The sequence below is a fragment of the Purpureocillium takamizusanense genome, chromosome 1 (assembly GCF_022605165.1).
Source record: "Purpureocillium takamizusanense chromosome 1, complete sequence".
Classification (NCBI taxonomy): Eukaryota; Fungi; Ascomycota; class Sordariomycetes; order Hypocreales; family Ophiocordycipitaceae; genus Purpureocillium; species Purpureocillium takamizusanense.
Genome location: NC_063068.1, coordinates 1,979,467 through 2,001,021, shown reverse-complemented (window position 1 = coordinate 2,001,021; position 21,555 = coordinate 1,979,467). Strand labels below are relative to the sequence as shown.

Below are 21,555 nucleotides of genomic sequence, written 5' to 3'. Positions count from 1 at the left end.
CCGCCAACCAACCACGTTAGTCCGCCAGCTTCTCCATGAGCGCCTGCACGGCGGGCACGTAGCAGGCCGCCTCCTGGAAGTCGCCCAGGCGGACCCTCATGAGGTCAAAGGCGAGCAGCACGTTGTGCTCGTGCTCGTGCTCGTTCTGCTCGCCCCCATCGCCAGCCGCGTGCTCCACGCCCTCGCCCTCGCCTTCACCCTCGCCGTCATTGGGACCGTGTCGCCGCAGACTGTCGGCCTTGGTGTAGCGCTGCGAAAAGTGCGTCAGCAGGGTGCGGCGGGCGCGCATCTCGCGGGCGACGCCGAGGGCCTCGCCCATGGTGGAGTGGCTCTTGGCGCGCGCGTGGTCCTGCTTGTCGTCGCCAAAGGTGCACTCGTGGACGAGGAGGTGCGCGCCGCGGAAGGCCTGGGCGAAGGCGCTCGAGGGCCGGCAGTCGCCCGAGTAGGCGATGCGCAGGCCCGACGTGAGCTCGAGCTGGGTGCCGTAGGAGCGCCAGCAGTGCGGCACGGGGACGCGCTTGATGGACGCGAGGCCAAAGTTGTCGTCGCCGAGGTCCTTGCGCGTCGTCACGTCGCGGTCGCGGTCCCTGGTCTCCCAGGGGCAGCTGGGGAAGCGCAGCCGGTGGAAACCAATGTCCTCGACCTGCGACAACTCCTCCAGCATCGACCTGTAACGGCCGATGCACGAGATGGCGAGCGTCGCGTTGCTCTTGTCCTTGAGCGTCTGCTCGTACCAAGCCTTGACGAGCGAGGCAGCGCCCAGGTGGTGGTCGGCGTGGAGATGGCTGATGACGATGCACCGCAGGTTGCGGAGCACGTCGGCGGCTTGCTCGGCACCAAACGCGCGGCGTATCTGCCCGAGCGTGCCCTCGCCACAGTCGAGCAGGTAGTTGCCGATGCCGGGGACCACGATGAGCGTCCCCGATACGTTGCGGTGCTTGCTGGGTACCGATGAGCCGGTGCCCAGGGGTATAACCTCCGCGTCTCTATTCGGTATGTCCTTCTCCGTCTCTTGTATCCTGGCCAAGAGTCTCGGGTCTGAAGCCTCGGTCCTGGCTTGCTCGGCCAGCACCAGCACGGCTTCGTCCACGGCCTGTGAGGCACCGACCAGGTCCGGAAACGGAGCCATGGCCTGGTCGTCAAAGACCAGGCGGGGCATCAGCTGCAGCTTCGTCCCCGCGCGGCCAAGCTCCATGGAGGAATCGGGCGCCGGCGCCGGATGCTCAACTGTATTGTCGAAGTTGGCGAGGGGAAATCTCTTGGAGTCGATTCGCCTCATCTTTACCTGGATCTCCGCAGCGCCTGGATGCGTCACCATGTTGGGGCAGGTATCTTCTGCGCAAAATACGTGCTTGCTCTGAGGGTGCTTCTTGATAAAAGACTGAATGGCTGGGTCGTCGGCCATGCCTCGGCCGAGAAGCCAATACACGACGGCAATATTCTCCATGAATTCAGGGACATCCCACTCGGGACGCTCCGTGAAGGCATCCACGAAGTCATGCGAGGGAATGTCGGCGATAACAATGCCTTTGCCTGGTTGCGGCTCTCCTAGGACCATATCTGGAGTCACCGTTATACCGTCCTTGCCCTGCACACTCTGCCCAAAGGTCAAGTGCTTAAAGTCCTCTGGCTTCACGCCGAGCGCCTTGGCTGCCGGGGCGTTGAACTTGCCACGGCGATCGTGGCACTTGACGATGTAAGACATGGACGTTTCGCTGTAGGTGGTACGGGGGAGGGGAAAGTTTCTGATTCTCAGAACGTTGTCGCCGGCCTCACCGCGGCCTGCCGTATCTTTCGGGTCGGGGAAGACCCAGACTGTTTCGTCTTGGTCCCGAGTCTCTGCACCGGTGGTTGGGGAACTCGACTTGTTGAACGGCTTGACGGTGCCTTGTTCCACGACGACGGCCAAATCCGCGGGCTTGAGGTCGCGGATCTTGCGCCGCACGAGAACAGATGTGTTGTTGAGGCTACCGCTGAACATGAGTCTTTCGACAATCATGGCAGCAACCTGAGGGTCGGAAACGGTTGCGCGCAACTTGTATGTCTCGTCCGGGTCTGCATTGTCGGTCGCGACGCCGTCGACAGGCTCGAGGCTGGTGTGGCGTCGCTTGGGGGGGCTGCTGGACCGCGCTCTCCGTATGGGAAGCTTCCACACTCGTATGGCATCGTCGCTCCAGTCTGGGTCCGTTTTGGTCGCGTCGGCCGCTCTCGGGTCGGCCCTATGCTCGTGCGTGTGCACGCTGATGGGCTGGCGAAAGATGACGGGGCGGCATGCGGCGAGGATGTGGCAGAGGTTGTCGCCACCATGGACGCCGATGCCCCCGTGCTCCATCTGCTTGAGGGGCTTCTGGCCCTTTCCCTCGCGCTTGACGTTCTCCTGGATGATGTTCTCGCGGGCCGCGTCGACGGCGCCGCCGACGCTGAGGAGGTAGCCTATGAGGCCGCCCATCTGGTTCCAGCAGACGGGCCCGCTGAGGAAGACGTGATCGGTGCGACCGATGGAGATCTTGCGGCTGCCAAAGGCACGCTGGGTGCCCTCGGCGACGCGGCCGAAGATGTAGGAACGCTTGTCATGGTGCAGATAAATGGAGGAGCCGGGGGTGTCGGCCGAGGGGACTGTGGCGAGCTCGACGGTGGTGGTCATCGTGGGGGCGTCACCGAGGCTCGATGAAAGGGTGGCGTGGATATGAGCTTCTCTCTTGCTGCTGCTGCTGCCGCCGCCGTGTAGGGGAACGAAGGGTGCGTTTGAAGCGCAAAGGCGCAGGGACGGCCGGCAGGCTGAAGAGTGCGGCGCACGTCGTGAAGCGAGTGCAGAACGACGGAAGACACGGGGAGGAGGATGCAAGTCAAGGAGTAGAGAAGAGAGTCTGAGGCCGCGCGTGCCCCATTGTTCCATCAGCTTGTGGGGAGGGTTGCTGAGGAGAAGGGGGGGGGGGTTATAAGAAGAACAAGGAGAAGCTGGTGGAGGGCTGCATAGTGATCTCGAAAATGTGTCGAAGCTGCCCTACGAGCTTTTTTTTTCGGAGGTTATTGCCGAGTGACTGGTTCGTTGGCATGACAGGCATTGGCGATTACATAAGTTTTTTGGGGGGTGGGGGGAGGCCTTCTGGCGGTTCATCTGCTGCCACCACTATAACGACTTGACTCAGTGAGTCTATGACACTGTTTCCCCCTCCTCCCATGGACACACGCCTTGGCCGAGTGTGTCACGCGGGGGTATCAGTCAATCATTTTGATGATTGCGCGCACGACCCGACTCTGCGGCGGTGGTGCAGATGAGCCGCTGTTGACCTGAGGGGCGGAGGGCAACGCAGAGGCAAAACAGCCGGACCCATTCCCAGTCGGCCTCGAGGTGGTCGACAAGGCTTGACTAGACGTAGGCGACGCCGCCGAGGAGGAGGATGACGGACGGGGGCTCGCGGCATTATGGCGGCGTGGGCGGCTGTCGGCGAGGAAGTAAGTGCTGATGATGCTTGACTTGTCACACCCTGCCTGTGGAGGTATTCTGCCCAGGCAGATGGGTGGCTCTGGAGTGGTGACGGCGAGATGCCGCTCTCTCTCGATATATATATATATATATATATATATATATATGAGACTCATAGATATATGCCTCTAGCAGCAGGGTTCATTCATGTTCGCGGCTGTCGCCCTCGGGCAGCGTGCGTGCTGCGAGCGCGAGCACGAGCGCCCTGCAGACCCCAAGATTCGTGCCCATAATAACTGTGCTATCAGGAGTAGAAGTAGGTGAGTAGATACGCACGCAGAGCAAAAACAAACATGGTCGGCAGTGGTAGCAATGAACGGAAGCGGTCTCCCTTTGAGGTGAGACAGAGCAGTGCCGGTGCAATCGGAGAGGTTCCCGCGGCACCACACGGGCGAGAGGGCGGCCGGCTGTAAGTTTGTACATTACGGGCACGACGACTATGATGGTATTTCTCGGGGCCCGTTCTACGTGCATGTGTGTGTGTGTGTGTGTGTGTTGTCAACATGCAGATGGAGTTTGCGTCTACTTCGTAGATGGAGTCCAAGACGGCGAATGAAGTGTCGGTCGTGTGTATGAGTGAGCATCATGATGGTAATGTCATAAGTCGACGACATGCGACATGTCGAGTTTCGAGACAACGACCAGCCAACCAACAAGCCAACAAACACCCGCGCGCATGTTGCACGACAGGCGAGCCGACAAGTTCTCGCTGCCCCTCGTCATTCTTATTGTCCCGTGTTCATTGTTCGACGGCGCCCTCCCTCCCGCCGGCAGCCAGGAGAGCGAGCCCCGCGGCCACCGCAGCGGCTGATTTTGCTGTCGTGCTCGCATGCTTGGTAATGCGATTCTGGATCGACGAGCTAAATTACTCAACATGGGCAGTTTTTACCTTGTAACGTAGTACTTGGTATGCCTGCCTCCGCGGATGGAGAGAGATTTGCTGCATGCTTGTTCCCTATTGATGGATTTCCTGCAGGCGAATTGATGGCCTGCTGACGACATGGATGTATTGAAGGCCCCCTCGCGGCAGGGCTCCGTTTTGTCGACCGTCTCACAAACCCCCCGCGCACACCAGCCACGCTCGTCCAACCTACAACTGATTACTCTACGTTGTAGTTACCTCGGGAAGAATTTCAACCCTCCCGACTGTCTGTAGTAGGAGAAGAGGAAAGAAGGAAGAGTCAAAACGATTTACACAAATCAATGGCTGCGGCGCGAGTGTTGCTACACGATAATAACCTGGCCTCTCCCGGCGCACTGCTCCGCGTCCTCCTCACCACTTCTTCCTCCCCTTCTTCTTCTTCCCCTGCTGCTTCTTCTTCTTCTACTGCCTCTTCATATTGCTGGTCGACCCGTCGTCCACTTACTACTATTACGCCCTCATCACGGCACTCGCCATCATCAGCCTCGACGCACAACAACCACCGGTTCACGCCAGCAGCCCACCACCAACAGCGGTCCTTGACCATGTCCCAGCCCGTCAGCCGCAACCCGCACCCGGACTTCAAGGCCGTCGAGGCCGCGCGCCCGCCCTGGGACGACACGGAGCGCTTCCACTACACGCGCACCGTGGCCCCGGAGTGGCGCTTCGGCGACGGCGCCAACCGCCTGCGCGACAACGACGACGCTGCTGCTGCTGCTGCTGCTGCTACTACGACTGCGACTAGTACTACTGACAAGGGACGAGGCAACGATGACAAGACTCAACCAAAGCAGCAGAAGCAGCACGTCGCCATCGACCCCTACGCCCCCGGCCGCGCCCCCGGCAACAACTACAAGCTTCTCATCTCGGCCATCACCCCGCGCCCCATCGCCTTCCTCAGCACCGTCGGCGCCGACGGCCACAGCGGCGCCAACCTCGCGCCCTTTTCCTACTTTAACATGATGAGCCACGACCCGCCGCTCTTTGTCGTGGGCTTCGACCGCGGCGGAGGCGGAAGGCCCAAGGACTCGCTCGCCAACGTGCTCGCCACGCGCGAGGCCGTCATCAACATCATCGGCGAGGACTTCCTCGAGGCCGCCAACGCGTGCAGCATCGACGCCCCCTACGGCGCCTCCGAGTGGGACGTCTCCGGCCTGACGCCCCTGCGCGACTGCCAGACGGTGCGCCCCGCGCGCGTCGCCGAGGCCGTCTTCTCCGTCGAGGTCAAGGTCGACCACGTGCGCGACTATGACCGCAAGGGCGCGGCGGGCGAAGTGCCGCAAAAGGGCTGCACGCTCGTCGTGTTTGAGGGGACGAGGATCTGGGTCCGCGAGGATGCCCTCGACGAGCAGCAGAACCTCGTCGACCCGGCGGTACGTCCTCCATCACTTCCTCCCCCCCTGCTTTTTCGTTACTTGTTGCTATTCTTGCAAGTGGCCGCAGGGAAATGGTTGTAAAACACAGAGGAAAGCACAGTCGCTGACGACGAGACAGGTCCTGCGCCCCGTGAGCCGCCTCGGCGGCATTTCCTACGGCAGGCTCACCCAGGCCGTCGAGATTCCCCGGCCCTCGTTTGAAAAGGATCTGGGCGGTCGTGAGGGGCTGGCGAAGCTCCAAGGGCCCAAGAATTAGGTAACTCCTATCATGCATGTCATGGGGGCGCACACATAGAAACAAACCACACACGTGCTCATGGGTGTTTGTAGACGAGCGAGTCATCCGTCAAAACAGGTGCGCCTTCGCAGCATGAGAGGCCATGGCGCGTGCCGTGTCGTGGATTGATGTCATGTCCGTTTCATGCATGGTCAGTCATTAGATGGGAAAATACAAGCAACGCCCCAATGTAGATCCCGTCATGTCCCTGCGTCTCCCGCCTCCCTCGATTGAAAACAACAAAATCAACAGATGCGCCTTGGACAATGCACGTGTTCGCGCTAAAAGTAAAAGCTCTGACCCGGCTTGGAGACGACAAACTCGCAGCCCAGCCGCGCGTCCTGCTCGTGTTCGCGCAGCTGCTGCAGTATCGTCTCCCCGACGTCGGGACCGTCCGTCAGCCGATCCTTGACGTGGATGATGACCACTGTGAGCCCTTCGAGCGGCCGGCGATGGGGCACTCCCGCATCCCTGTCCAGCTCCTCCGCCTCACGCAGAGACAGCTCGTCCGTGGGCGTGGCGAGGTGTGGGGTGTCGGGGGAGGCGACCTCGAACGCCGACCTCGCCGCCGACGGCGCGAGCGGAGTCGGCTTGACCGACTTGGGGGACACGGGCTCCTCGGCCGGGGTCGAAGCGGAGGAGAGAGACGACGACATCCGGCTGGGGTGGGGGCGGCCGCCGGGCTCATCGCTGATGCTCGCTATGCGCTTACGCTTGCGCGACTCGAGCGACTGCAGCCTGCGGGCCATCTCGGTCTCGGCGGCCAGGACGGCGAGCTCCTCCACGACGAAGACGGGTTTGAGGTGGCCGTACAGGCGGTCGTTGCTCTGGGAGTCGTCATAGCTGCACTCGATGAAGATGGCGGCCATGGTGCCGGCCGCAACCTTGGGCGCGGCCTCTTGCCAGATGCCGAGGTTGCGGGGGTTGAGAGAGATGCTGTCGGGCTCGACGTCGCCGAAAATAAGCACCTCGCGGCGGTGGTCGGCGTCCTGTATGAAGTAGGCGCTCGAGTCGTAGACGCAGTATCGCTCCTGCACCTCGGGGGACGCCTGGGGGGAGGCGCCGCCGGGACCGAACGCGGCCTGGCCGAGCAGGGTCTGGCTCCGGGTCAGGGGTTGCGACGAGGGCGCAGAGGGCGGGTAGTGCGATGACTGGGCGTGGTGGTTAAACGCGTAGAGCGGGTGGCCTTCGCGGCGCGAGGTCGAGCTGGATGCGTCGTGGCTGCCGAAGCGCGGCGAGGCGCTCGACGCGGAGGAGCCGCGGTGGCTGTGTCGCTCGATGCAATGGCCGTGACTTACACTCCAGGTCTTGACCAAAAGGCCGTCGCAGACTTCCAGATAGCCCTTGGCCTCCCCGTCGCCGAGGGCAGGGCTGCCTCCCTCGACGAGGCGCAAGTACGTCAGGAGGCCGGCGCCATTGTTCTCGTCGCTGAGATTGGGCCAGATGACGTTGTTGAAGATGTGAGTCTTGAAGGCGTGGATAGTGCTGGGAAGGCCGGCGATCTTCTTAGGACGGGTGCCGGGCAGGCCGGCCGTGTTGACGACGAAGCCGGCGATGTGGTCGAGGTGAGGGTGCGTGAAGAGGTACGTGTCGACGAGGGCGCGGGTGACGTGGGTGGCGTTGGCTTCGGGCGATGCGAAGGGCAGGGTGAGGCCGGCAAAGGGGCCTGAGGTAAGCGTGTGCGGCAAGGCCGCGGCGGGCGGCGACGAGGCGAGCGCATCGCGGAGCAGGCGGGTAATGGCGGAGAGGTGGACGCCGGCATCGACGGCGACGATGGAGCTCTTGGCCCAGTTGTGCGAGGCGGCGCGCACAAGGAACGCTGTTGTATTGGATTCCTGGGGGCCGCCGCCGGATCCCTGCAAGGAAGGTTTCGGTCAGAACATGTGCGAAAGAGGATGAGGAGGATGTCTTGCGATGACGATGGAGCTGCACGCTGTCCGTCGCTATGGTCGCGCAACGTCAACATGACCGCTTAGGCCGACGCAGACGTCACTGGGGGCGCGGGTGCGTGTGGTTCCTGAACCCGTGGGGAAAGAAAGGGTTCGCAAGCTGCTGTGCAACGAAAGCGTTGCACTCGGCATTCCCAACTCCCACGACCCTCCATCACAGCACGACCAAGACGTCAAGGGTGCCGCCGCGAAGCGCAAGGGACCATCATAACATGTGTGGCGGGGCGGGCAGGGCGAAAAGAGGATCAAAACGTACCAGCACAATGACGTGCAGGGCAGGACTCGGCTCCTCCCCCATCGCCGGACGCAACAGTGTTGTCGCCTCGTCCGTCGGCGGCGTTGTGGGCGGCGGCCGTTGCTGCAGGGGGCGAGTTTGGCGACTGGGCTGTCGCGATCGTTGTTGTTAGGGTGGATCGTCGGCGAGTATGTCGTCACTTTTTGTGTTTGGCTGGGGTCGCCTGTGTCGGCGGTTGTGAGTCGTAACGGTCGGTATGTAGGTGGTTGCAGGAGGGGTGTGTGTGACGCCGAGACGAGCAGAAAGACGGTCGTCAACTCGGTGGGGATTCGGAGGCAGCCGGCGAGGTGTATGTACTATTGCCAGGGCGGATGGAAACTTGATAATCTCTTTGATTTATTTTCCTTGTCCACCGTGGTGTGCTGCGGCCGGCCTGCGGTAAAGGAAGGCTGCCTGGGAGGTGATGATCAGCAGGTGACGACAAAATTGGGCCCCCCTCCCCCTCCGATGCAGATGCAGGGTCGCAGCCGGTTTGGGTAGTGGGCGTCGGCGGGGGTGGATAAGCGCGGGCGGGCTGGGGACGGATGTGGTTCAAGGGCAGGCAGGCAGGCAATCAAGCACCTCGCTCGCTCTCACCATTCGAGCTCACCTGCGAACGGGCAGGAGGACAGATCAGACAGAGAGTGAGTGGGAGAGAGGGGCGAAAGCCAGTTGGTCCAAGGCGAGGAGGGCCAACAGAGTTGAGTTTTGGGGGAGCACGCAGGGCCGCTTTGACGGGCGCACGTGACGGAATGAGTGAGTAACTTAGTTAACTAACGTTAGTACTTGCCTGGTAGTTACTTGGTTGTAAGTGACTTTGTCTCCGTCAGCTGCTGCGACCGAGTTGCCTGCGCGGTGCCAGATGCGGTACGGTAGATGTGCTGCGCCTTGCTGCCTGTTGCAGCCCCCGTCGGCCTCTGTGTATGTGTGTCTCCCTTGCCTCGCGTAGAGTGCAGTGCCGTGATACTATAGTATAGTGTTTAACTTGGTTCGTTGGGTGCCTAATGAGGCAGGATTGGAGGATGGCGACGGGGACGACGGTCCGCCAGGATCGCGAGGGGCAGGCAGCTACTATACTGTTACAGTGTCCAGTACGGAGTAGTAGTAGTAGCTGCGGCCGGGGCTGAGGCTGAGGCCAAGGCCGCGGTCAGAGCTAAGGTAGCTAGGACGCACCCAGCTTTTGAGATGCCCAAGTTTGAGATTGCGGTTGGTGATGGAGATATGGAGAATGGCGAACCGGGTGCTTGCCTGTTTGATGCTCCATCGGCCAAACCGCCCGCCCCGCTCAAGACTTGATCAAGCAAGCGATGAGGTGAGAAACTAAGATGGCCTTGAAACAGGCCACGGTCATCCATCGCCAGCCAGTGCTTATTATGCATGTACCTGCGTCCTTTCCCTCTCTCGCTGGCTCACCCTCGTCCATGCATAACGGGACCTGCGCGCGCATCCAAGTTAGTAACTTGGTATATCCCATCCGCGCCGCACGCGCCTCCTCGTATCGCCGTCGTGACTACTGCTAGTCGTAAGTAATACGTTTCTTGGTAGATGGGAACAGACAGCCCGGTGGTCGGGTCCAAGTGCCGTTCCCTTTCCTCCTCTTCTTCCTCCTTTCCCTCCTCTTCTCGGGTCGTGCGAGCTTCGTCATTGAATAATCATGTTGAACAATAAGCCATCGCAGAGACGTCCATGCCTGCCTCTTCGCTCAGAACCGCCCCAAACCAACTCACCAACTCCCCTCGCCCTGCACCGCACGCGCCAACCCCCCTTTCTCAAGGCTGAAGCTCTCCCATCTCGCTCACTTTTTTGTTCCCTGGCGTCGCCAATGCCGCCCCTGCCACTTCGGCGTTGCCGTGCCTGCCTGCATGGACAGGGCTTGCTGGCGGCATGCAGCATGCGGCATGACGACGCGCCTGCCGCTCGGGGATCCATCATCCCACCCCTTTCTGCCCCTCCGATCCATCGTCCCTGCATGAGCCAGCCCCACGGGTGGTGATGGTGGTGGTGGTACGTAGTAACTTAGTACTAGTACTAGGTGATGGTGGTGGTACTACTCCGTAGTGGTGGAGGGGATGCGGGCAAGCATATATGCACGTCTCCACGTCTCTTTTTCTCAAAAAGGCTCTCTCTCTCTCTGTGCGACCGCCTGCCCGCCCCGCCTGCCCGCCCCGTGGATGTGGCACAGCAGTGGTACTGCTACTACCCAGCATGCCAGTCCAGTGAAGTGGGATGTGGATGGCTGGGCATGCCTGGGCAAATGCATGCCGGGATCGCGCAAGACTGCATATATTGCGTGCGGGGGATGATGGGGAATGTCGCAGCCAACGTCGGCCGGTCCGGGTCCCAACAACCAAGCCCCCCTGCTAGCTCCGCCTGTCAGATGTAAAGATGTCTGACCCAGTCGTGTGTCTCTTCAAAAGGTTCAATGTCGCCTCGTTTCTAACTAGTTATACATCAAGCCAGGGCTGGGTTGACTGGTTTCGCCCTCCCGGCGAGAAACCCCCCCTGTCCTGCGCAGTCGCACGGCATGGGTTGCATCATGATCGTGAATGTCATGAGGGAGAGGACGCGGGGGTGGTTGCATTGAGGGAGCTGAGCTGCTCGGAGACGGCCTAGACGCATGCCACTACTAATAGATGGCTCGAGGATCTCGTCGCTCGAGGTGCGCGTGTATGCATGACAAGCATCATCTTCCTCCGGCCTGGTGTCCTCCGTCGGGGCATCCTCCATCCCTCCACCCGCCCGGTCGTGCTTCATTCACCCTCTTCCTCCTCCCGTACCCGAGGCCGATCTGGAGCGGCAGATGCCAGGCCATCCGGAGGCCGACAGCCCATCGTGTACCCCGGCGGTGACGAGCCATCAAGTCAAGAATCTGCTGCCTTTCTCCTCATCTTGTGCGACGCCAGCGCCACGCAGCCGATGGTATTCCGCCCGCCCAAGAGGACGACAGCTCAAGCATACCAAGTAGCTTCCACACATGTACTAGGCTCAGGCAACGTCGACGACGCCCTCAGCGTACCTATGCAGCCTCCATGCAGCCCAGTCCCACCCGGCCGTTGCCAAAACTCAATCCCGCCTGACCGCGAGACATGGTTAGCAGAGGGAACAGAGAAAGCCTCTCGGCCAAAGCCGTGGGAGCAACCACCATGCGCGGACCGCCGCCGCCGCCGCCGTTTTGACCGACCCGTTTCCTGCAAACTAATGCAAGCCGCTCGCCTTCTCTCCAATCCTCAAGCCAAGATCAGGAGCGCCCCGTTCCGCCAACAACGTCCTTGGCTGCTGCAAGCCATGCCCATACCTGATCGTCGCAAATGCCAATCGCAAAGACCGCCTGCCGTCCCGCGTCAGGGCGCGTTTGCCTCCATTTTGTCGAGCTGTCTGTCCGCTGGACGCACACGCTCCGAAATTCCATGGTGGGGGTATCTTTCTCAGCGCCTCGCTGGTTGATGCAAACCGCCAAATCCGTAAACTCCGTCGCTCAAGCCAGCACAATGCGCACAAGCTCATCGCGCACAAATATCCGCAAACGGCCTCTTGTGTCTTGCCGCCTCGTGGTGGGACAAGACCAAGAAAAAGAAAAGGCTGACCGATCGCATGGGTGAGCCGTGAGGCCCGAGACTCTAACATGAAACACAAATGCAAAAAACGCCCTGCGCACTCGTGCTGTTAGAATGTTATCCAAAAATAATGCAAGAAAGATCAGGGGAAAGCTATACAAGAACAAAAAGCCGGGAGGCTGGAGACTCCATGTTCCTCTTCGCACGACAGTAGCGCGGCCCGGAGCAGAAGGCCGTAGATTGAGTAAACAGAGCAGCGGGCAGTCAAGAAGCATTCTAAAGGACCTGCCGGGCTTGATCTCGAAGCCACTCGTGAAGAGAAATGGAGAAAAGAGGAAGAAAAAGGGTCTGCAAAAGCGTCGCGAATGACGCGACGACAAATAGCCCCTGGGAGCAGACAATAAATTAAGCTTAAAGACGAGTATGAGGGCGTTGAAGGGCTCGTGAAGTTGTAGAATGGCGCTCATGACTGGTTGTGACGAAGCTGGTTTGGCCCTTGTTGGTGATTGAAAACGTCTGGCTCACTGTGGCCATTCAAATGTCTCGACGAGACTGTCCACGTCGAGATCGGCCGCGGACTGCTCGAACAAGCTATCGAGACTCACCGCGTGTTCCAGTTCTGGGGGTTGCGTATGGCCTGCAAAGAGGTTGCCACCAGCGTCGTCGGCTGAGCGGGTTTGCGGCCCCTCCGGCTCGCTGTTTGCTGCGACAGTAGCAGCCTCAGTCGTTTGCTGCGTGTTTTGCGCGGTGTCTGGGACCACGGATTCGGCAGTCTGGGCAAACATGACGTTCTCTTGATGCTGAGCCATGAGGTTGGGGGCTGTGAGATCGAGCTCGGAGCGTCGTCGCTTCGGGCTGGGGGAAGCTCCCGAGATATCGTCTTCGTCGCGCTTCCGCTTTGGCGATGGCTGATCCATGTGCTGCATCTTGGCCGGACGCATGTCGTCGCTGACGCATCCAGACTCAGTGTCATCGTCGTCGCGCTTGCGTTTCGGGGCCACTTGGGTCGATTGCTCCGGAGGGACGACCCCATGCGCGTCGACAGACTTGCGGCGCTGCAGCTCCTGCTTTTGGGCCAGGATCGCCTGCTGGGCAGTGAGACCTCTAGCCACGATGCTGCCTCGTACAACCGGCGACTTCAGCGGCGTCTGCATCACCACGGGGGGCACGATGCCGGTGAGTGGGCTTTGGAGTGGGTTGAAAAACTCATGGATGGGCGATGCTGGGGCCGGCGTCTTGTCCTTCCACGAGGCCGGGTTGAGAAGGTCGAAGCGGGGAGCATCTTGTTTCGCTCCATCAGCAATCAAGTCCGACATGTCGACATCTTCTGAGGCGTTGTTCTTACCCTGCCGCGTCGTCATATCGGGCGCTGAGCCGGCAACTGTTGTCGTTGCGCTTGTGGTGCGTCGCGATGTCGCGGGCGACTTCGACGGCGTCTTGTATGGGGTACTCGCTCGCAGAAAGTCGCTTGACTTGTTGCTCGGAGGTGGCATTTGCAGGCCCGAGGCGGGCGACTTGTCTGGTTCCGTCAACACGGACACTTCCTCGGCGACGGGCGACCAGCCCATGCCCATCGTGTCTCCCAGAGTAGTGTCGGGATCGTCGTCGTCATCGACCATGATGGCTTCCTGCATTTGCTGAGATTGGGCCGCCTTGGCCGTGGCCCTGCAGTTCTTCATGATCCGGGCATACAAACCCAGGTCGCCGACGTGTACGTCAATCGTCTTTTGGTGCCCAGTCGCCTTGTCTTGGTTTCGAGTGGCACGCGCTCTGTGCCGTGCCGTCGTCTGGTTGCTAACGTGGTACTTGATGAGCGCATAGGACAGCGACTCTTCGTGTTGTCTAGGTCGCCTAACGGGACCGTGTTGCTGAAACTCCTGCTCGCGATCTTGGAACCACTTGTTGTAGCACTCGGGGACAATGTCCCTGTCGGTCTCGCGGTTGATGGCCATGACGTTGCTGGTCTCCTTGGGCAGGTGGCGAACCTCTGGGAGGAGACGGCCGCTCTTGTGAAACTCCATCGGATCAAATATCTGCTCGAAGCACCAGAGGTGCAGCACGCCGGCAACCTTGAAGGGGTCTTTGGTCCCGTCTGAGGTCAGGCCGGGGAACTCGTCGAGGGCGACGCGGAGCCAGCCCGAAGAGATGCTCCGCGCGTTGATGGGGCACGACGCCCAGCGGCACTTCTTGTCGTCGTGATCCATGCGTCCGGCACACTGCGAGGGTGCCTGCTGGACCCACATGAAGCAACGTCCGCCGTCGACATACGCACGAAGCTCTTGTGAAGTGAAGGCACGGCCTGCGGTAAGCTGGCCCTGTTGAGTATACGTGAAGAGGGGTCGGCCTCCAGTGGTGAGAGGGCCGAAGCTAGCATTGGGACGGACTGGGGTCGTGTACACCCACGAGGGGTTGCTATTTGGGTTCTTGTTCTTTTTGGCGTTTCGACTGTTGTCGACCTTGATGTCGTGGCGGGCCGAGGTCGAAGTCGAAGCGCCGAATGAAGCGGGCAGGGCACTGCCGAGGCCGCAAGCAGTCGCGACAAGGCTACCTTGTGGGCAGTACGTGCCGTCTCTGCCGATGACGCCGGTCTCAGTAGTGGGCTGCTTGGCCTGAGGTGCAATCAAGGGTTGACACGGCTGGGGCCACGGTGTGTTGAATATCCGGCCGGCCGGAGCCGTAATGGCCTGTGAGTTGGTAGCCCGCGAAGCTATAGTCGGTATGTTCTGGCGCGCTGGGCTGATGTTTCGAGGAGTAATGACACTTGTTGTCGTCTGACTCTGAGTAAACTGCGAGGGGGCCAGTGGAGCTTGCCAGTGTTCAATCCGAGGGTCGATGGGTATTTTCGACTGAAGCGAGTTTGTCGAACTACTTTGTTGTGCGCTTTCCGTCTTGTCCTGAGACGTAGGCTCTTCCAGGTCGAGAAACAGGCTGGGGCTCTGGGTCTCGCCGGTTATCTTGGCGTAGGCGTCGAACTGCTCGCCGGTGATTGGAACGGCTACGAGCTGAGCGGAGGAGTCTGCGTCCGTCGTTGGATTTCCGTAGGCAGGAACCGGCACGGTTGCCACCCCCACGGGAGGGTATGAGGGCGAGGGTTTTCCACTGCGGTCCACGTTTGGCGCTCCATAAGGGATGAAGACGGGGAAGTTGGGAGAGCTGCGGAGGCCCAGGGGCGGATAGTGGCTGTTGTTGACCCGGAGAGCCTGCTGGTGCACATTCGAGTTGATTTTCGTCTGAGCTGAGTTGGACGGCGGCTCTACTGTCGATCGATCAGATGCGTTGCCCGAGAGAGGCTCTGAACGCAGGAATGAGAGACTGTGTTGTTGTTGCTGTTGATGGGACTGCTTGGACGGATGATTTGTTCCAACACCGGACGTGTTACTGGCGTTGGACGAGCCAAGGGGGTTCAGGTCGTGAATGACGCCTCCAGAATTCAAATTTTCAAGCAAAGGTTGGTCCCCGGAGGGATGCACGCCGCTCTGGAACTGCGACATGCTTGCTTGAGACGGTTGTGGAGGTTGCTGCGACGGTGGATGGGGGTTGTGAATCGAAGGGTGAGGGTGGTGAGAAGGAAAGCCAACAGAGCCTGGGTGAATGAACGCGGGAACTAAACTGGAAGGGAACTGCGTAGCCTGTTGCTGGGCTCCCCATTGACCGTGAATCGGCCGCTGGTCCAGTTGCTGGCAGAGCCCGTTGCTTGGGTGAACAGCACCAGCAGCTCCCCGTCCTCCTCCTATTGTCAGGGCTGCTTCTGGTTTGTTCTGCTGCAGCAGCAGAGGGCCACTGGGCACTTGAACAGCGGCCGCATTGTTGCAGTCCATAGTCCCTGGCTGAAAGGGCGCATTAAAGGGTGCGAATCCGTCAACTCCAAGGCCGCCGCCAAAGTCGAACGCGCCGCTCGACGAAACCACGGGGAGCGAGCCGCCAACATTATGAGAATTACCACCAACCCAAGATGCATTCTTGTGGAAATCGTCATGATGTGCATTTGAATTCCAAGGGGCTATCATTCCCTGGGCCGCAGTGTTGCAAAGGTCCAGGTCACTTGCACCTCCAAAGTCAACAAGTCCAATCCCTGGTCCATGGACTTCGACGCCGGACATGGAGATATCGTTTTCAAACACATAAGGTTGAAGCCCCACCATAACTGATTGTTGTTGCTCATTGAGGCGAGCTTTTGTGTTTTTGTCGTCCGAACAATAAGTGCCGTCCTGCGCGAGGGACCAATCCATGTCGTCAAAGAGGCGCCCCATTTCGCCCACCAGCCTATCGTTCTGGAAGGTTTCCTCATCAGCGAACCCATCAAGCCCATCGAGTTCATGCAACTGATTGCCCATGCTGCCAACGCCAGTCGGCAACTCCTCTTGTCGATTGGGCAAGGCAACGTTGGGACAACCTTGTTCACCCACGAGCGGCTCCGAAAATAGAACTCCCTCGACGATCGGGGACGGGGACGGGAACGCGGTTCACGCGATTGGGGGCCGTGGCTTCGTTATCAACCTGGAAATAAAACGGTACAAATGAAAAAAGGCAACGAAGGTGGCGAGTTGGTTGGCAACTGCTGGAGCTGTCAACGGCGCGGATGGAAGATACAGGACCCGCTGGAATTTGATAGGAGGACGGGAGGCATTTATCATGTCGCAAGCACCCGATGGATCATGGTCCTTTTTGGCATCGTAGGAACACACGGCTTTGTATTTCGCTGCACTAAGCACCATTTACGAACGGAGACGGGGGTCTGGTGGTTGCAAGGGACCGCGGGCCGTCGCGACTTGGAACAGGCGCAGACAAAGGGGACAAGAAGCGCGCACTGGGCTTGGCTTCCCGGTTATAAGAGATAAAGGAAGGGAAACAAGGCAAATATTTGGACGCCGGCGGCATGTTCACGGAGATGCAGTTTCGCTGCGTCTCATGACCGCGGCTGATTTGGATTTTCTGTCTGTCTTGTCGGGTCAGCGAACTGTGTAAACCCAGGAAAGGAGCCACGCGGTTTTCTGTGTTACGAAGAAGGGGCCGGACGGAGTTTGACCCATTGATCAGGACGGAGAGCTCACTTACGCAAAATTTTCTTTTCGACATGAAATGTTCGGAACATGTTTGTGTTTTGCTTTGCTCGTCATAGATGGGGGGCTGGCCCGGCGAGAAGTGTCGACTGGACGGGGGACGGATGATAAACGTTGTCAATGCCGATGTGGAGGGAGCCTTGTTACCTCGTTGGCCAGGTTCACCGCGGTCTGAGCTCGCGCACCGAATCATTGATGGGCCACGCCACAAGCAAAGCTGTCAATTTCGGAAGGTATTCACGTTCCTAGTCCGCGTCTACGGGTCGTACATGGTGTTCGAATTAGCGCGATGCGTCAAGAAGACGTCTCGTTACCAGAGCCTCCAAGCGTTCGTCTTCAATCGTCCAGGTATGTGAGGAGGCTGCAGCCATGGCCGCGGTCTGGTGCCGGGGGGGGGTCCGAATTTGCTTGCGGAGGCATCGTGAACAGGGTCGCTATGGAACTGCTGTTTGAGAGCGGGAGAGTGTCCAAGGGCGAGTTGGTAGCGTGAGGTGCCAACGTTGCAGGTTGTGGGTTGGTTGGTCTGCCCGATGAGGTGGGAGAGTTGCCAGCAATGTCGGAGTCCGGCGGAAGCGTCAAACCGACGATGGGGCCTGTTACCATATTATTACCTCTCGATGCTATTAAAGTTACCCTATAGCGCATGCGCCCCGTGCACCATGTTTAGTTGGTTTGCTCCGATTGAAAGCAATGGTGAAGCGGCAATGAAGCTTATTATGGGCCTTGAAGCCACAGCCGAATGCAGGTCTGGCGAGATGATAGGGGGGGGGGGGGTGCAGTCGCTTCGAAGCGTGGGTAGAAAAGTGCATGTGTCACGATTCGCCACGTTGGAAGTCAGTGTCCAGTCGTCGAAAAGGACGCTTCGTACTTGAAAGAGCGACGCGCCCGTAGCGCACTTGACAATTTGGTATTCCAACTTAGTTACTGCATATGTTACACACTAGCTACCTAGTAATTCATTCGCAAAGTGCAAAAGTAGCAACCCGCCACATCAGTCAGTCAGTCAGTCAGTCAGCCAGCCAGCCCCCGAGCCCTGTGCTGGTCGCATCCAAACGCCTGTCATGTTGACTTAGCACTTGGGTTCCTTGGGTCTGGATTTGGTCGGGGCGCGCAAGAAATCCTCTGCCAGCACTGAAGTGTCGCTCCAAAGTTTCGCTACTACTGCCGGGTCCGTCGGCATCGGCCTCATCGACAGCGTACAATCCACGAGATATCGGTTCCCAAGCCGAGACGAAAGATGGCAGCCTCCTAGGCCGAAGTGAGAGCACTACGATCATACCGGCCGTTAGTCGCTGCGTAACTCGTTACGTTTATGTGACTGTGTTGGCCACCAGTATACATGTAACAGATAGGTCGGCCGTTGGTCGTTTATCAAGGTAGGTCGATACATGTACAGTATACGTACCGGGAAATCCGAGTAGCAGTCGTTGTCCCCCCACCTCAACTCGCCCCACGAGCGGCGATTCTTTGGCGTCCTAATGTAGGCCCGCTGGAACGCGCAGCGGCCATAGGGAGCAAAATATGGCATTGAGGCATGGCGCCGACAGACCTTGGACGCACGTGTCCATGTTAGTGTATAAACATTTAATTTTCGACTTGAAAGATGTGGGCGCCCACCCCGTAGATGTCCTTATTGTACCAGTTCTTAAACTGGACCGCCTCCTCCGGGGTATCGAAATAGACGCGGTCTTCGGTTTTGTTATATTCCCACATCGTAGCTTAATGAGGGTCCGGCAGTGAGGTCCGGCAGTAAGAGATGTAAAAGTACTGCAGGCCGTAGCTTTGTCGAGCAACCAATACTCACCGTGGTTGACCTTTAATACCTCGACAGCGCAAGCTCGGGCCGCCATCACCATATCACCTAGGCTAGCAAGCAAACGACGAATGTAGTAAAGGGGTGTTTTTTAAAGTGGCAGTTTGGCGTTACGTATGCACAAGGTCCTCATGCACACGCCAGGCCCCGTCGAGCGCCGCGTGGGTCCCCAGAGGCCGCCGTGTTTTGTTTCAAATGTTCATTCAGCCCGACGGCCCGTGGCGCTGCTATGTATCATTTGCCCATATCGCCCGGGCGAATCTCCCGCCCAGTCAGTGCGAGGGTGACGAGTGAGTGCCGAGACCCTGGTGGCAGTGGTGGCACATACGGGTTTTTGCGTGGACTGGCGCAGACAGTGCAGTGACGCAGAGGGATCGATCCAAGGGCGACCGACGACAAGAGACGTGGACATGCAAGCAAGGCTATTCTGATCTTGCGAGCAAAAGAGAAACCCGAGTCGCCACGCGTTGCTATCACCTCGTGGGAAAGCTCCCCCCCGTGTCGTCGACGGACGGTCCGCTGGCCCTTGTTCGAGGAAGGGAGCGGGCGCTTGTTATTAATATCTCCCCCAACAACGCTCAAGTTACCCTGTCATAAGCCGTGCGCCCCGTGTGCGCCACGTTAGTTACTATTCCGCTCCGAAGGCAAACGCGAAGCGGCAATAAAGCTTATTACGGGCGCTGAAGCCAAACCCAAAAGCAGGTCTGTCTAACATGAAGTTACAGGAGGGAGAGCGCCTTAAAAGGGGGCAGAAAAGGGTTCACCAGGTTGGAAGTCAGCGTCGTTGAAAATGACAGTCATTTCTTGTGTTTGAAGCACTTAGACACTTGGTCTACACTGTATGCGGTACCTGCTAAACACACTAGCTAACCCGCAGAGTGTAAAAGTAGTAACCTGCCAGCCAGCCAGCCCTGAGCTCTAAAGTGTCTACCTAGCACCCGGGTGCCCCCATGTAAGATCTGTCCTCGCTGACTGGGAGTCCATAGAGATCAATTGCTAGAACTGAAGTTTCCCTCCAAAGTTGCGTTATTACCGCCGGGTCCGTCGGCACCGGCATCGAGGGCAGCGCGCAACCTATTAAATATGAGGCCCTAGCCTGAGGCGTAACGCGACACCTTCCTAGGCCGGATTTAGGGCACTACCGTTACAGCGGCCGTTAGTCGCTATATATCTCGATATATTTCTTTTATGTCGATACGTACCGGGAAGTGCTGGTTACAATTGGCCTTTAACCATTGTAATTCACCCCATACCGGACCCGTATTTGATAGCCGGTCAAACTCGAACGATTGGAAAATGCATCGGCCATAGGGAGACTCTTTTGCTATCGAGGAGTCCCACTGACAGATCTGAGAAGGATATCCCCGTTTTAGTATATAACCGTCTCGAGTTAAAAGGTATAGGCACTCACCCCATTGCGTTCTTGGTTATGCTCTCTGATATATCGATACGCCTCATGCTTAGAGGAGAAATAGATGCGGTCTCCCTTAACTTGCATTGTAGCTTGATGAGGGAGGGTTTTGCAGCGAGGTTCGGTAGTAAGAGATGTGTGTGTTATAGGCCGTAGCTTTGCGAGCATCCTGGGCGTTGTTGGCTTTTAATATCTCGACATCGCAAGCTCGGGCCACCGTCACTCCAACCACCTAGCAAGCAGATTACGAGTTTCAGAGTGACAGGTTGGCGTTACGTATGAAGAAGGTCCTCGTGCACGCCAGGCCGTGGAGCGGCGCGTGGGTCGGAGAAAGCGTTGCTAACGATTATAGTATTGCTCGGGCGAATCTCTCGCCCGACTAGGGCGCGAGCGTGGTGCCGAGACTCTCGCTGTACGAAAGCAAAGGTACGTAGTGGCAATACGGGTTTGCGTGGATCGGCGCAAGTGGACGCAGAGGGATCCAAGGGCGAGAGCCCGTGACGGGGGACGGGGCACGGTGGACGGACATGACATGCGAGGCGATGATGCGCCTGCCTGGTCTTGCGAAGAAAAAGGAAACCCGAGTCGCCACGCGTTGGTGTAGTATCAATGTTGGTACGTAACCTCGTGGGAAAGCCCGTCGTCAACGGACGAACCGCTGGCAAGCGCTTGGGGAGGGGGAGGGGGAGGGGGAGGGGCGCTTGCTGGTGCTGTCGTCATTTATTATGCCGGATGATGCACAGTCTCGACATGAGGCTTGGACGCATCCATCTGCAGCCCCAACACAGACGGGCAAGGCCGCCCCCCATAATTGCGGCCAGGGGCCATGTCGACGCAACCTCGTGTTGGCCGCGCCCGGCTGCATGGGCGGGCACACCCCGTTCATGCCCTTGAGGCCACTCCTCGAGTCCTCAACAAGGTACTTCGTACGTAGTACTAACCTAATAATAAGTGCTGATGGATGCCAGACTTTCGACTCCAATGGCGCTGCCAAAGCACGGCGCTCTCGGGTTGTCACTGAATGCATCACGTCCGCTCACTGAGATGCAGCCTGAGCAACCGAGCTAGGGCGCTAAACCACATCCACCGAGGTTACTAAGGTACCTGTACCTTAAGTACTGACCTACCTAAGGTAGTAGCTGTAGTCGACGTCCACTGCGGCAGTCTTGGCCTCAGGCGCGAGGGCCCCATTGAAGCCCTCCACTCCCATTGCCCTCTCCACCCGACCTCCTCCACCACGTCCCTGGGCTGGGCTCCCGCCTGTGGCTTCGTGGCGGCCTGGCGGGCGGTTCGGTGGCTGCGTCGGTGCGTGCGCTGCCGCTGCTGAAAAGCCCGAGCGCACCACGATCCCCCCCCGCCGGGGGCGCTTCCAACCCGCCTGGCCCCATCCAATCCCAGAACTGGCAGCCGCGAGCCCCTCGTCTGTCAGTCC

General features: G+C 59.1%; 5 protein-coding genes across 5 annotated transcripts; 1 reads left to right on the top strand and 4 right to left on the bottom strand.

The window, feature by feature from the left end:
* Positions 1-16: 16 nt before the first annotated feature.
* On the bottom strand, positions 17-4,210 carry JDV02_000658 (Ribonuclease Z; the record flags this gene model as incomplete). The annotated part of the gene is made up of 2 exons (XM_047981494.1): positions 17-2,663; positions 4,188-4,210. The coding sequence occupies 2 exons, from the start codon at positions 4,208-4,210 to the stop codon at positions 17-19; spliced, it is 2,670 nt and encodes an 889-aa protein (XP_047837454.1).
* A 198-nt stretch (positions 4,211-4,408) lies between these two features.
* Positions 4,409-6,249, top strand: JDV02_000657 (uncharacterized protein). Its single transcript, XM_047981493.1, has 3 exons — positions 4,409-5,782; positions 5,904-6,041; positions 6,116-6,249. Exons 1-2 carry the CDS (start codon positions 4,691-4,693, stop codon positions 6,039-6,041), a joined length of 1,230 nt encoding a protein of 409 aa, XP_047837453.1. The 5' UTR covers positions 4,409-4,690; the 3' UTR covers positions 6,116-6,249.
* Positions 6,250-6,343: 94 nt separating this feature from the next.
* Positions 6,344-9,470, bottom strand: PDE1 (3',5'-cyclic-nucleotide phosphodiesterase; the record flags this gene model as incomplete). The annotated part of the gene is made up of 2 exons (XM_047981492.1): positions 8,268-9,470; positions 6,344-7,918 (listed from the first exon to the last, which is right to left on the bottom strand). Exons 1-2 carry the CDS (start codon positions 8,307-8,309, stop codon positions 6,344-6,346), a joined length of 1,617 nt encoding a protein of 538 aa, XP_047837452.1. The 5' UTR covers positions 8,310-9,470.
* Positions 9,471-10,736: 1,266 nt separating this feature from the next.
* On the bottom strand, positions 10,737-11,039 carry JDV02_000655 (uncharacterized protein; the record flags this gene model as incomplete). Its single annotated transcript, XM_047981491.1, has 1 exon — positions 10,737-11,039. The coding sequence occupies one exon, from the start codon at positions 11,037-11,039 to the stop codon at positions 10,737-10,739; it is 303 nt and encodes a 100-aa protein (XP_047837451.1).
* A 1,321-nt stretch (positions 11,040-12,360) lies between these two features.
* Positions 12,361-15,330, bottom strand: JDV02_000654 (uncharacterized protein; the record flags this gene model as incomplete). The annotated part of the gene is made up of 1 exon (XM_047981490.1): positions 12,361-15,330. The coding sequence occupies one exon, from the start codon at positions 15,328-15,330 to the stop codon at positions 12,361-12,363; it is 2,970 nt and encodes a 989-aa protein (XP_047837450.1).
* Between the last annotated feature and the right edge of the window lie 6,225 nt (positions 15,331-21,555).